The sequence below is a fragment of the Aplysia californica genome, unplaced genomic scaffold (genome assembly GCF_000002075.1).
Source record: "Aplysia californica isolate F4 #8 unplaced genomic scaffold, AplCal3.0 scaffold01144, whole genome shotgun sequence".
NCBI classification, from domain to species: domain Eukaryota; kingdom Metazoa; phylum Mollusca; class Gastropoda; order Aplysiida; family Aplysiidae; genus Aplysia; species Aplysia californica.
The window spans coordinates 82,307-95,375 of NW_004798414.1; the positions used below are offsets into that span (position 1 = coordinate 82,307).

Consider the following 13,069-nt stretch of genomic DNA (forward strand, 5'->3'; position numbering starts at 1 on the left):
CCTTGTGATGTTTCCGCTGCGCTTTCTTAAGGTGTTTCCCATCCACCGCCACTTTCTTAGTGCTATTTCTACTTCTTGATATACTCAATAAATTGAAGTCGGTTCAGTGCGAGGTTTGACTGAGATTTTACTATAAATTTTGGCTTCTCATGAACATGAAGTAGGATATGGTGTGCTACGTCAGATGATTGTGGTGATAATTGGTCAGTGGCTCATAAATGGTCGCTTTTAAGGACAAGCGGGCTAACTCGGATTTCGGGGGTTTCGAGAAATCTTAACCTACGCTAAAAGTGGGCATTGTTCTACCTATAGGAGAAGTTTAGTTTCATTGGTGTGTTTATTTGTTTGGTTACAGAGAAAACTCTCCTTGTATTTTAAAGAAAGTGAACAAGGGGCAGAAACTTTACCTTCGATTTTCTCAAAACGGCATTTTTCGGGATAACCCCCTTGTGCTTAAAAGCGACCAGTTGAAGCAATTTCTGTGCGAGTATTGACAAAGGTGTAGAGTGTTTCTTGTTTAATTGTGTCTTCTGTTAAACATGAAATGTGGGTAGTTGGCGGATGCTCTAGTGTGGTTTGCTCCTTCTTTCCTATCAAACATCTATCGTCCTGATCTCTCCTCCTTCTTTTTTGTGTTTGTTACTCCCTTGTAACACCTCTAATCTTCGGCACTTATAAGACCTTATTGTGTTGCACAATCATTCAGTATGGATACCTTGTGTGCTTTGGTGCTAGGAGGAACTGAGAGCATTTATGGACTTGTCCGGTTCGCAATGACGTTGTTGCCCAGGACAGGTAATACAGGTAATAATATTGTGTTGCAAGTGCCGTAAAACGCTTACTAAAAATAAAAATCGTTACAACTTATGTCTTGAAATGCAAATTGTTCCGTGTACCTGGCGTTCTGCAACAGGTGCACAAAGGCGTCCGCGGCTTCATCACGGACAAGCAGACTGGCATGGGCATCTTCAACGCCAGCGTGATGGTGGACGGAATCGAGCACGAGATCTTCTCAGCACGCGACGGAGACTTCTGGAGGCTTCTCACCCCGGGCACCTACTCTGTCAGCGCCACGGCCCCTGGGTGAGTGTTTTCTCCGTGAGCTGGGATTTTGCTATGTCTGGGATTTTGTCCGTGAGCTGGGATTTTTCTATGTCTGGGATTTTGTCCGTGAGCTGGGATTTTGCTATGTCTGGGATTTTGTCCGTGAGCTGGGATTTTGCTATGTCTGGAATTTTGTCCATGAGCTGGGATTTTGCTATGTCTGGGATTTTGTCCATGAGCTGGGATTTTGCTATGTCTGGGATTTTGTCCATGAGCTGGGATTTTGCTATGTCTGGGATTTTGTCAGTGAGCTGGGATTTTGTCGTGTGTCTGTGGATTTTGTCCGTGAGCTGGGATTTTGTCGTGTGTCTGTGGATTTTGTCCGTGAGCTGGGATTTTGTCTCATGTTTGAGGTTTTGCCCTTCAGCTGGGTCTTATTCTTATCATATCTGTGGGTTTTGTCGTGTCTGTGGGTGTGGGTGGTTGGCGGGTGTTCTGGTGTGGTTTGCTCCTTCTTTCCTATCAAAGATCTATCATCCTTATCTCCCCTTTCTTCTTTTTTATGTTTGTTACACTCTTGTAACACCTCTAATCTTCTGGCGTTCATATGACCTTATGCAGTTGCGTCGTAAAACCTCTACTAAAACTAGAACTAACTTTATCCAAAGAAAACAAATTTGCTTTCTTCAGCTTGATCAGTCCTGCCTAAGACGACTACCTGTGTTATAAGGCCACTTTTCTCCTTGACAATGTGTTGCCGTTTTACACAAGTGTGACTGTATTAACAAATGCCCTGCCTTGTTGTGTGTATGTGTGAGTGCACCTAACCTTTGTAACATTCGACTGCCACTGTAAACGGCCGAGACAAAAATTTCACCCTGTGAGACAAAATAAAGGTTGTCATTATTGTTTTATTCTCAGCTACGACCTGCAGACGATCACGGTGCGCGTGACCTCGGGCGCGGCGGTCCCGGTGAACTTCACGCTGGAGCGCTCCAGCTGGTCGGAGGACCACGACTTTGACATCAAGGAGAACATGCGGGGGCACGCGTACATGTCGCCGCACGCCATCGTGGAGACGCTGGGATACCTGGCGCGCACCAACCCGTCCGTCGCAGCCTATGAAGTCCTGGCGGAGTCGAGCGACCGGGAAAATCTGCCCATGCTGCATCTGACCAAGGTGATACATCGCGTTTTTTCTCTCCGTTTATTTTTCGTGTTTGTTTTTACCTCTAGAGATAAAATTTATATGACGAAGGTGGTACGTTAAGTTGTCTGTCAGTTTATTTTGCGTGTTTGTTTTTACTTCTCTAGAGAGATACTTTATGTGACCAAGGTGATACATCGTGTTTTTCTTTCCGTCTATTTGCGTGTTTGTTTTATTTGTAGCAGGGTTCCTGCGGCCTCCTTGAATTCAAGGAGTCCTTGAAAACTCCTTGTATTTGCATTAGGAAAAATCTCCTTGAAAACTTGAATTTGAGGAACCTCTTTGAAAACTCCTTGAATTTTGCTAGATCGGACATGAGAACAAATTTTGGTCAGAAAATCGAAACTATGATTCCCTTCGGACAAGTGTAGGCCCATCGGAAATAAGCTTTCAGCCTGAATTTCTTGACCAAATCTCCTTGAATTTAAAAAAAATTTCTCCTTGAAATCTCCTTGAATTTGGTGGGAAGTTCATGGCAGGAACCCTGATCTAGAGAGATACTTTATGTGACCAGGGTGATACGTCGCGTTTTTCTTTCCGTCTGTTTGCGTGTTTGTTTTACCTCTAGAGAGATAATTTGTATGACCAAGGTGATACATCGTGTTTTTCCTTTCCGTTTATTTTGCATGTTTATTTTATTTGTAGCAGGGTTCCTGCGGCCTCCTTGAATTCAAGGAGTCCTTGAAAACACCTTGAATTTGAGGAACCCCTTTGAAAACTCCTTGAGTTTTGCTAGGTCGGACATGAACAAATTTGGTCAGAAAATCGAAACTATGATTCCCTTAGGACAAGTGTAGGCCTATCAGAAGTAGACTTTCGGCGTGAATTTGTTGACCAAATCTCATTGAATTTTTAAAAATTTCTCCTTGATACCTCCTTGAAATCTCCTTGAATTTGGTGGGAAGTTCATGGCAGAAACCCTGATCTAGAGAGATACTTTATGTGAGCAAGGTGATACGTCGCGTTTTTCTTTCCATTTATTTTACTCTGGTGTGGTTTGCTCCTTCTTTCTTATCAAACATCTGTCGTCCTTATCTCTCCTCCTTCTTTCCTATCAAACATCTGTCGTCCTCATCTCCCCTCCTTCTTTCCTATCAAACATCTATCGTCCTCATCTCTCCTCCTTCTTTCCTATCAAACATCTATCGTCCTCATCTCTCCTCCTTCTTTCCTATCAAACATCTATCGTCCTCATCTCTCCTCCTTCTTTCCTATCAAACATCTATCGTCCTCATCTCTCCTCCTTCTTTCCTATCAAACATCTATCGTCCTCATCTCTCCTCCTTCTTTTTTTATGTTTGTAACTCTCTTGTGACACCTCTAATCTTCTGGCACTTACATGACCTTATGGTGTTGCAAGTGCCGTAAAACTTACTAAAACTAAAAAGGTTCAAGCAACTTTATTGCAGCGACTGTCTTTAGATTTCTGCGAAAAGGGTGAAATGGTATAGGTTTAACGCCCCTATCAACACTATTAGGTTATTTAAGAGATGGTAATATTTTGTGATCACACGTTGCAGACCTTACTGTCAGTTGAAATGACTCGTTTGATTTTTTCTGTTCCGTCCAGGAACTGGGCTCCCCGGGTGGAGGTTCGGACGGTTTGCACCGCGACGACCGACCACACGTCCTCCTGGTGGCCGGGATCAACGGCGATGCTCCGGTCGGCTCGGAGGTGCTGGTCAGACTGGCCCGTCATCTCATTACAGGTAAGTACTGACCATTTCAGTGGGTGCCTGGCCATTCTGGAGTACCAGGGAATGAGACTGCAGACCAGCAAAGACTGGAGCAAGCCTGCCCCAGACGAGTGGCTAAACATAGATTGGCCAATGCAGAAACAGGAAGATCTCTCTTCAGACACATGGACAAGCCCAACCCCAAAGACCCTTCAAGTCTCTTATGCAGAGCGGATCAGACTTTGATCTTCAGAGCCCGCATAGGACAGTTACACACCGACAAGCACGTAAACAGAATTAACCCCAACTTGGCTTAAATTCAAGACAAATGACTGTACGTTAGATGATTCCCAACCACTCACTATTGTAGCAGCTGTTGCTTCCCTTTGACCTACCAGAAAAAAATCAGTTAGTCTGAGTTGGCAACAATTGCGAGCACAGGTACAGGGCGGTTCTCCCAGCTTTCTCGCAACAGTTCCGAGGTTGGGGACGAGTGAGTTAGAAGGTGTTAATTCACCCAGCCCTGACGCAGATAATATCGGTATGTGCGTGCATCGCTCTGACCCCAACGCCGACAGTATCGGTATGGAAAATTTGGCTCTCGTGGCCGAAAACACAACTTTTGCGTGAAGCAGACTATAGCCTATTTGGAAGGGTAACCATTTTTCGTTTGAAACAGACTATGACCAGAAGTGCAAGCCCAAATTTAGAATAAAAAAACCTGTGTTCGTGAACCATGTGAGGGGGTGCGAAATTAGAACACACTTCCTTTCTTCGCTTTTTGTTTACTTTTTGACTCTGTGTATAGACTTTTTCCCACGGAGTACTGCACAAATACTATGTCACATTTTGCCTTCAAATTATCAATACATACAAATAAAGGTTTCAATAAAATGTGTACCAAATTTGAGTAGGATATGTTAAAATTTAGTATTTTTAACCCCTTCATTTGCTGAGGCATATCCATCAACATTTGCACAGACAAGATAAAAAGTTCATTCAAGAAGGACAAGGCCATGGTGTATTTCTCCTTAGTTAATAAAACAGAACTTCACAGTCATAATTGCACCTCCTTGCACTTCCCTGTAAACTGGTAAACAAATCATGGGAGGAGAACCAGTTTTGGGGAATACAAACCAGTACGTCTACACAGCAGTGAAGAGGTTAAAAAGTTTTTCCAAAAAGTGGTAAAAGTCTCTAGGGAGAGCTGACAACCGGGAAGTGTAGGCCGAGGGTTGAAAGAGTTAAAACTAACAAAAACTAAAACTTAAACCAGCTAAAACGTCCACCCACAGGCTTCAACCGCGGGGAGCCCGGGGTGACCTCCATACTCAGCACGTCGCACGTACACATCCTGCCGCGTGTCAACGGCCACAGCACTGCGGCGCACCCCGGGGATTGCAGCGGGGTCAACTACACGGGCCCTCGTTTTAATGACCTGGTGGAGAGCAAGGTAAGTTCACAATCTCTGCTTTGTGACGTGATAAAAGGCCATTTATCATGATATTCCTCAACTCTGTAAAGTCTTCCTTTTGCGATGGGGAGTCTCTGAGACAAGGATGCTCAAGCCTCTCAGAAACAAATCAGCTGCTATGTACATAATGTATATAATAATATTTGTAAAAATAGTTGGTAAAAAGATTTTGTAAAATGTTTTGTGTACTGTGGCGATCTGACGGATGTAGCGGGGGCAATTTACGCCCCCCTGGAAAATGGGTAAACCCTTTCCGGTGAATTTTTTTGCCTAACTGGCAGTCACCCTAAATTATAAATCTGTCCCCGTCGTTTTATTACAGAAAAATTCTGAAATTATTCAAACTAAACCCAAAAGTGTGAAATTATGCGATTCTGTTCTTTTTAACAAAGAATGATAAAGGAAAATAATCCGAAATTATGCAAAAAAATGATCTAGTTTTGCTAAATTATGCGGGGTGCATAAAACCACAGGGACAGATAGAAGGCCATTTATTCATGAAACCCCTCCATAAAGGAGAACTTTTAGAAAAAATTCCTTTTTTCCGAAAGGTAATGTTTTAGCTCAAATTCTGTGATTATCCCTCTAGTTATGTGGTAGCCATATGACCTTATGCTGTTTCGAGCGCCGTAAAACCCTATACTATACATACTATATCCCTATAGTTATGTGGTAGCCACTTCTCTGCTTGAATATCTATGTGGTCAGTATGTGGCGTGTGGCTTCCCACATTAGTATGAATGTCTACATGGTTATTTTGCCGCTACTTTCACACAAACGACTAGAACCTGTTGGCAATGACCAAAATTTAGTTGATAGTGCCGTAAAACACCTACTCAATCAATCGATCAACAAATGACTAGATGGTCACATTGCTACTACTTTTCTTTTGTGTCAGTAGTTTGCTGCTTTTCCGAAGGAGAACGCATTAATAATGGAGTTGACATTTCCAAAAGGTTCAGTATGATTTGTACATTTGTGTCACGACGCGGTGGAATCAGGCGCTCATCAATTTTTGAACATGTGGAGTTATTGGTATTATGTGAAAGCTTAATGTCATTTGTCTTGCTATGTATGAAAAGAACACCCATCTATCTTGGATAGAAGTCGAAGTATGTGCGATTAAAGGAGGTGGGGGTAGCATGGTTTTAGAGATTAGCGAGAAAATGGCCTTCTAAGTTTGGTAACTGCTATAGCTTGAAAGTCCTTGAAAACTGAAAATTATTATATATTTTTTTGCCATTAATCAACGTTTTTTCAGTAAAATTCACATGGAAATGTGTTTTTATATGGTCATAAAAGGTGTCCAGCCAAGAAACAAAAATTCGATAAAAATTTCCAAACTGACGAAAAAATGCCTGTTTCTCCAATGTCTGTATTTTGACGAGCACCTGATTTCACCATGATGCCTCACATTTGTACATTTGTATGTTTGTGCGTTTGTACATTTGTACATTTGTATCCCCTCAGGACCCTGTGGTGGCCGACCTGACCAGACTGATCGCCCTGCACCAGTTTGACCTCATTCTGAACGTAGACGCTGGCGGCAAATTTATTGTGTGAGTAACAGTTTCCTAACAGTTTGCTGCGTGTGTGTAACTAGAGAGTTTAACAAAAGTTTGATTTTGGTTTCTCAGTGATGAGTGAAGTTATTAATGGTTGGTTGTGTGAGCGGTGAGTTTGGTTACAGTTTATTTTGTGAGTGGAGAAATTTGGTTATGAAATTATGGACTTTTGTGTGAAGTTTGACCTCATTCTGAACATAGACGCGGGCGGCAAATTTATTGTGTGAGTAAGAGTTTCGTAACAGTTTGTTGCGTGTGTAACTAGAGAGTTTAGCAACAGTTTTATGTCTGAGTGATGAGAGAGGTTATTAATGGTGTATTGTAAGAGTGGGGAGTTTGGATACAGTTAATTTTGTGAGTGGAAAAATTTGGTTATGAAATTATGGACTTTTGTGTGAATAGAGAGAGAGAGGGGGAAAGAGAGAGAGAGTGTGGGCGTTGGGGAAGATGGAGAAAGAGAGAGAGAGTTGGGGAAGACAGAGAGAGAGAGAAATAGTTTGGGAAAATAGAGAGTAACACTTGGCGAGGACACTGCACAGTGGGTGGTTGGCGGGTGCTCTGGTGTGGTCTGCTTCTTCTTTCCCATCAAACATCTATCGCCCTTATCTCCCCTTCTTCTTTTTTATGTTTGTTACTCTCTTGTAACACCTCTAATCTTCTGGCGCTCATGCAGTAGCGAGTGCCGTAAAACTTCTACTAAAACTTTTTTGATAGTTTGCGAAAATAGAAAGCAAGAACTAAAGTGAGAAGAATGTGTACAGTGACGCTTGGCGAAGAAACTATGCTTGATTTATTCATTCCCTGCTGTTGCAACCCCACCCCTCAGCATCCCCCGCAACGTCCTGGCCAGCAGCGAAATGAGCGCGGCCTCGGCTCTGACGGACGACGAGGACGTCCTGCAGATGCTGGCGCACAGTTTTGCCGAGGGCATGACGGAGGTGTACCACGGCGACGCCTGCCCCGGCGCCAGGCACTCAGGCATTGTGCATGGCGTGGACATGGGCAGGGAGGCGATAGCTCTGGGCGACAGTGTGTACGGGCAGTATGGAACACTCATGGTAGGTTTTTGTTGCTGCTGCTGCTGCTGCTTCTTCTTCTTCTTCTTCTTCTTCTTCTTCTTCTTCTTCTTCTTCTTCTTCTTCTTCTTCCTCATCCTCCTCCTCTGCTTCCTCTTCTTCTTCTTCTTCCTTATTTAAAAAAAATGTTGTTTTTACTTTTTTACTCTTTTTTTTTGTGCAATTCATTGTCTGTGGGTGGTTGGCGGGTGCTTTGGTGTGGTTTGCTTCTTCTTTCCTATCAAACATCTATCGTTCTTATCTCCCCTTCTTCTTTTTTATGTTTGTTACTCTCTTGTAACACCTCTAATCTTCTGGCGCTCATATGACCTTATGCAGTTGCGAGCGCCGCAGAACCTCTACTAAAACTAAACTAAACTTACTTTTTAAAAAAAATTTTAAAGAGAGAAGGGATGCATGCTCACTGGTTCAGTCTCAGTATTCACTCCGGTTTTTTTTAATCTTAAAAAATGTAATCGTTAGATTGCGGGTTCAGGGGTTCGAGCATTAGCTCGGTCCGATGTTTTGTCTTGGGGCAAAGCAACTTCACTCGAATGTCCCATTTGGCCCAGTCCTTTCGGAGATGGACGTTAAACTCAGAGATCCCGCCTCTTAACACTTTGCCATCGTATTTTGGGGAAAATCCAAAGAAAGTGGGTGGTAAACATGGCCAATCGGCGAGATGAGGCGGCCAAGTGTCAAATAACCTGATAGTGTTGATAAAGGCGTTAAACCTATACCCTTTTTCAGACATGAGTCAAAGTCAGCTCTTGTTCATATTTTTGGGTGGGTAGTAGGGGAGGTGAGAGGACACTAAAGGTGCAACTTGTCAGGTAAATAGGAGAATGCCAGGGTTACTGTTCTTGTAACCTATACCTGGCAGAATGTGGCTGTGGCGTCGGTGGCCTAGTGGTTAGGCTACTGGACTCGTAATCGTGAGGTTGCGGGTTCGGGGGTTCGAGCCGCGGGCCTGACGTTGTGTCCTTGGGAAAGGCACTTTGCACGAATTTTTCTCACTTCACCCAGGTGGGAATGGGTACCCAGTAATAGACGGTGAAAGATCTTGTCAGTTAGTGTTTGAGTGCTTAACCAGCTGCTTGCACTGCATGCTTCCCAGGGAGCTGAGAATGTTTTCGAGTGTTCTATGGTCTGCTTGGGTAATAATGTAGTGTAAAGCGCATAGAGCTTGCTTTCGAGTTGGGAAATGCGCTATACAAATGCTATTTATCGTTATTATTATTGTTATCTTGAGCTTATTAATGCGCTGTTAACTTCAACACTTCTACTCATGCATGAGTGCATGTGTGTGCGCTCTGGCGCATGTGTTTGCTTTTGTGTTTGTGTGTGTGTTTGTGAATGCGTCAAAGACACGCCTTGCTGTATTCTTGTCCCCAGCTGAGTACTCACGTTGCATGTTGTAAGTACCCGGCGGCTTCAGAGATTCCGGGCGTGTGGCGGGTGTCCCTGCAGCCCATCCTCAATGTGCTGTCCTCAGCCATGCAAGGTAAGAGCTTCAGGAAGTTCACTGCGGGTGGTTGGCAGATGCTCTGGTGTGGTTTTCTTCTTCTTTCCTTTCAAACATCTACTGTCCTTATCTCCCCTTCTTCTTCTTTTTTATGTTTGTTACTCTCTTGTAACAACTCTAATCTTCTGGCGCTCATATGATCTTTATGCAGTTGCGAGCGCCGTAAAACCTCTACTAAAACTAAGACTGTTGTGAACATGCCAGCCCCACTTGAGCTCATGTGTAACAAAGCATCGTGATAGTTGGTCGCTTTTAAGCACAAGGGGCCTATCCCAAAAAATTCTGTTTTGAAAAAATAGAAGGTAAAGTTTTTGCCCCTTGATCAGTTTCTTTAAGAGACAAGGAGATTTTTCTCTATAACGAAGCAAATATACACAGCAATGAAACCAAACTTCTCCTATAGGTAGGGTAATGCCCACTTTTGGTGTAGGTCAAGATTTCTGGAAACCCCCGAAATCTGGGTTAGCCCACTTGTCCTTAAAAACGACCAGTTGGTTGGGGGGGGGGGGGGGGTGCTCTGGGGTGTGGTTTGCTGCTTCTTTTCAATCAAACATCTATCGTCCTTATCTCCCCTCCTTTTTTTGTGTTTGTTACTCTCTTGTAAAAACCTCTAATCTTCGTTCGGCACCAATATAACCTTATTTTGTTGCAGGTGCTGTAAAACTATAATTAAATTTAAAGAAAAAAGCATCATGCATTACATCTAGTACTGACCTTAGTTTTGTAATTAATTAAGTCTGTTACTAACAATCATCTGCATGATAATTCTGAAAACCAGACTGGCTTTCAATATCCGAGGGCCGCCAAGTAAACTATAGTAAGTCAGTAAGTCATGTTTTTCAAATTTTACGGGACAGGCAAAAAAAAAAAAAGGATTTTCTTGAAGTGTTTTGGGTGGATAAACTTCATTTCATAAGGGAGCCTAATGTCTGTCCATGGCATTTGTAGGCTCCCTTATAAAAATAAAGTTTATCCACCTAAAATGCTTCTAGAAAATCAGTTTTTTTGTCTCTCCTGTAAAATTTGAAAAACACGACTTACGATAGTTTACTTGGCAGCCCTCGACATGATAGTGTCCTTTTGTGTATGGAGGTTTGGAGATTGTGTGTTGTGTTCTTGCGATGGAGAAAACGTTTGCTGGGGCTGTTTGCTCCAAGAGTTTTTTTAACGCTTTGATTTATGTTGTGTTTGTTGTGAGTGCACTTATAGCTCAGTTGGTGTCATGCCAGACATTTGTGCAGATGGTCCTGGTTCGACACCCTTAACCCCTATCCGTACGCCGTGTTTTACTATCGTATCCACAGGACGTGGGGAACTCTGTGCCACCACTTAACCCTATCCGTACATTGTGTTTTACTATCGTATCCATACGTTAACCCTATCCGTATGTCGCGTTTTACTATCGTATCCATATGACGTGGGGAACTCTGTCCCACCACTTTCCAAAGAGGAAATTTACTCATTAATCCCATCCGTATGCTTTGCATAGTAATAGTAGTCTGTCAAAATGATTTTTTGAGAAATACTGAAAGTTTTAAAGAGATCTTTGCACTAGAAGTATTCTAAGATGTGAAGAATACAACCGCGGGGGTAAAAAATGACCACAGCGCGTACAGATATGGTAAAGGTTTTTTAAAAAAAGTTTTGATAGCGCATAATTTTCAGAATGTGCTACTGTTTTAAGTTAAAGTGTTTATTATATTCTATTGGCTAACTGGTATTTTAACGCAAACGTTATTTTTGTTTTCTTTCGCTGTCCTGTCCTCAGGCATTCAAGGGAAAGTGACCAACGAGAAAGGGGAAGCAATCACATCGTACTCGTTGCAGCTGGACAACCGTCAGAAGAGGGAGAAGAAGTCTGCGTTCTTTATTCTGGCCACCACCGGACTCCACTCTATCTCCGTCTCTGCCAAGGGTCAGTCAACAACACATTATTTGGGATGGCTACCAGGCCTGAAAATTTGAATTTAAAAAAAACGCCCCGAAAAACTTGAGTCCTGAATAACAGGGAAGTTGATAAATTGACTCCAGTTTGGTGTAAAGATATGGCTCACTGGAGTGTAAAGTGACACAGAGGCTTCCTGGGCATAGTTCTCAACTCTTTCAACCCCATCGGACGCTGGCGTTTGATACTAGAGACTACTGTTTTGTTTTATTTAGTGTTGGTTTCTTCTTGTTTTTCGGAACTATTCCCGAACCAAGTTTTATAGTAATGACTAAGCCTTTGTTTCCGCTATTAAAAGTTGGAGGCACTTTTGGGGTTAAAATTAGACACAGTGCACCAGGTTTAGGTGACTGTAGAAAAAAACTGAAACTCCGGGGAACAGTGGAAAAAAACTTATGGCTTAAAGAAGTTATAGTTGTAGTCTCTTGCCTTGTCTGACAGACAGCTGGTATAACTAAAATAATGTTTCCTTCTGTTTTGTGGTAGGTTTCGATTTACGATATCTCCTTTAAGAATGGACACAAGTAGAACAATATACCCCATCTATTACAGAGATTGTTTACAATTTACAATATCTCCTTTAAAAATAGACACAACTAAAATGTGTCCTTCTGTTTAGTGGTAGTTTACTATTTACAATGTGAGACGTGCTGACAAAATGAGTTACTTCTCGCAATCCACAAACAGAGATATTAGCAAAAAATCAACATAAGAGTAAATTTTTAAAGATTTTCTAATGATACCATATTCTTTAACTATGACCTGTCTTTTATTATTTCATAGGCCTATGTATAAATAGTAAAAACTTCACCCATAAGCATGATGTATCTATTACCTTAAGGCTTGAATCCGAAAAGTAACTCATTTTGTCAACACGCTTCACACATCTCCTTGAAAAATAGACACAAGTAAAACAATATTCCCCTCTGTTACAGAGATTGTTTACAATTTACAATATGTTCCTCCTTTAGAAACAGTGATAGTTTATAGTTTCGTAGAGGAGCTCATTCAACAACACTATTCATTCAAATGTCAGCTGAAGTTGTTTCTGTTTTTAAATGAATAAGATGAACATTTGGAGTGATTTTCTTTTAGTCAGAACACAACGTTTTATGTTACTGTTGTACGTTGTACTGTATTGTAAAGTGCTCAGAGCCTGTGTACTTTAATAGGGGTTGAGCGTTGTATAAATGTCATTTATTATTATTCAGGGATGCCACTTTTCCGCTTTTTTTGCAGTATTTCCGGTATTTTGATCCTGATCCGCTCTTCTGTTCTTGAGATGGAGATAAAATCTATAGTTGGGGAAAAGAATTGCTTATGTTTGTTTGTCATTTCTCTCTATGTGCGCCCTTCGGGTTTCTAATTGATATTCATGTGTTAGCAAGACCGTGGTGCGTGGATTTTCAGCTATTTTCAAAAAAGTTGAGTGGCATCCCTGATTATTATAGGTCTACGGCATTGCATTTATTTCTTTGACATTTGCATAAAGTACTCCTTTTTTTTCTTTTTTTCCACCCCCCGCGGGTAGTGCCACTGACTGAAATGTCTTTAGACCATTCCCAAAGGGGGGGGGGG

General features: G+C 42.1%; 1 protein-coding gene across 1 annotated transcript in view; it reads left to right on the plus strand.

The window, feature by feature from the left end:
* The window catches only part of LOC100533325 (carboxypeptidase D), a gene marked incomplete in the record, with an annotated part of 30,430 nt that overhangs the window by 12,267 nt on the left and 5,094 nt on the right, over nucleotides 1-13,069 (plus strand). Inside the window, 7 exon segments of the mRNA NM_001204622.1 lie at nucleotides 914-1,083; nucleotides 1,966-2,224; nucleotides 3,822-3,960; nucleotides 5,223-5,380; nucleotides 6,872-6,960; nucleotides 7,793-8,024; nucleotides 9,417-9,524. Of these exon segments, the coding sequence (NP_001191551.1) occupies nucleotides 914-1,083; nucleotides 1,966-2,224; nucleotides 3,822-3,960; nucleotides 5,223-5,380; nucleotides 6,872-6,960; nucleotides 7,793-8,024; nucleotides 9,417-9,524 (1,155 nt within the window).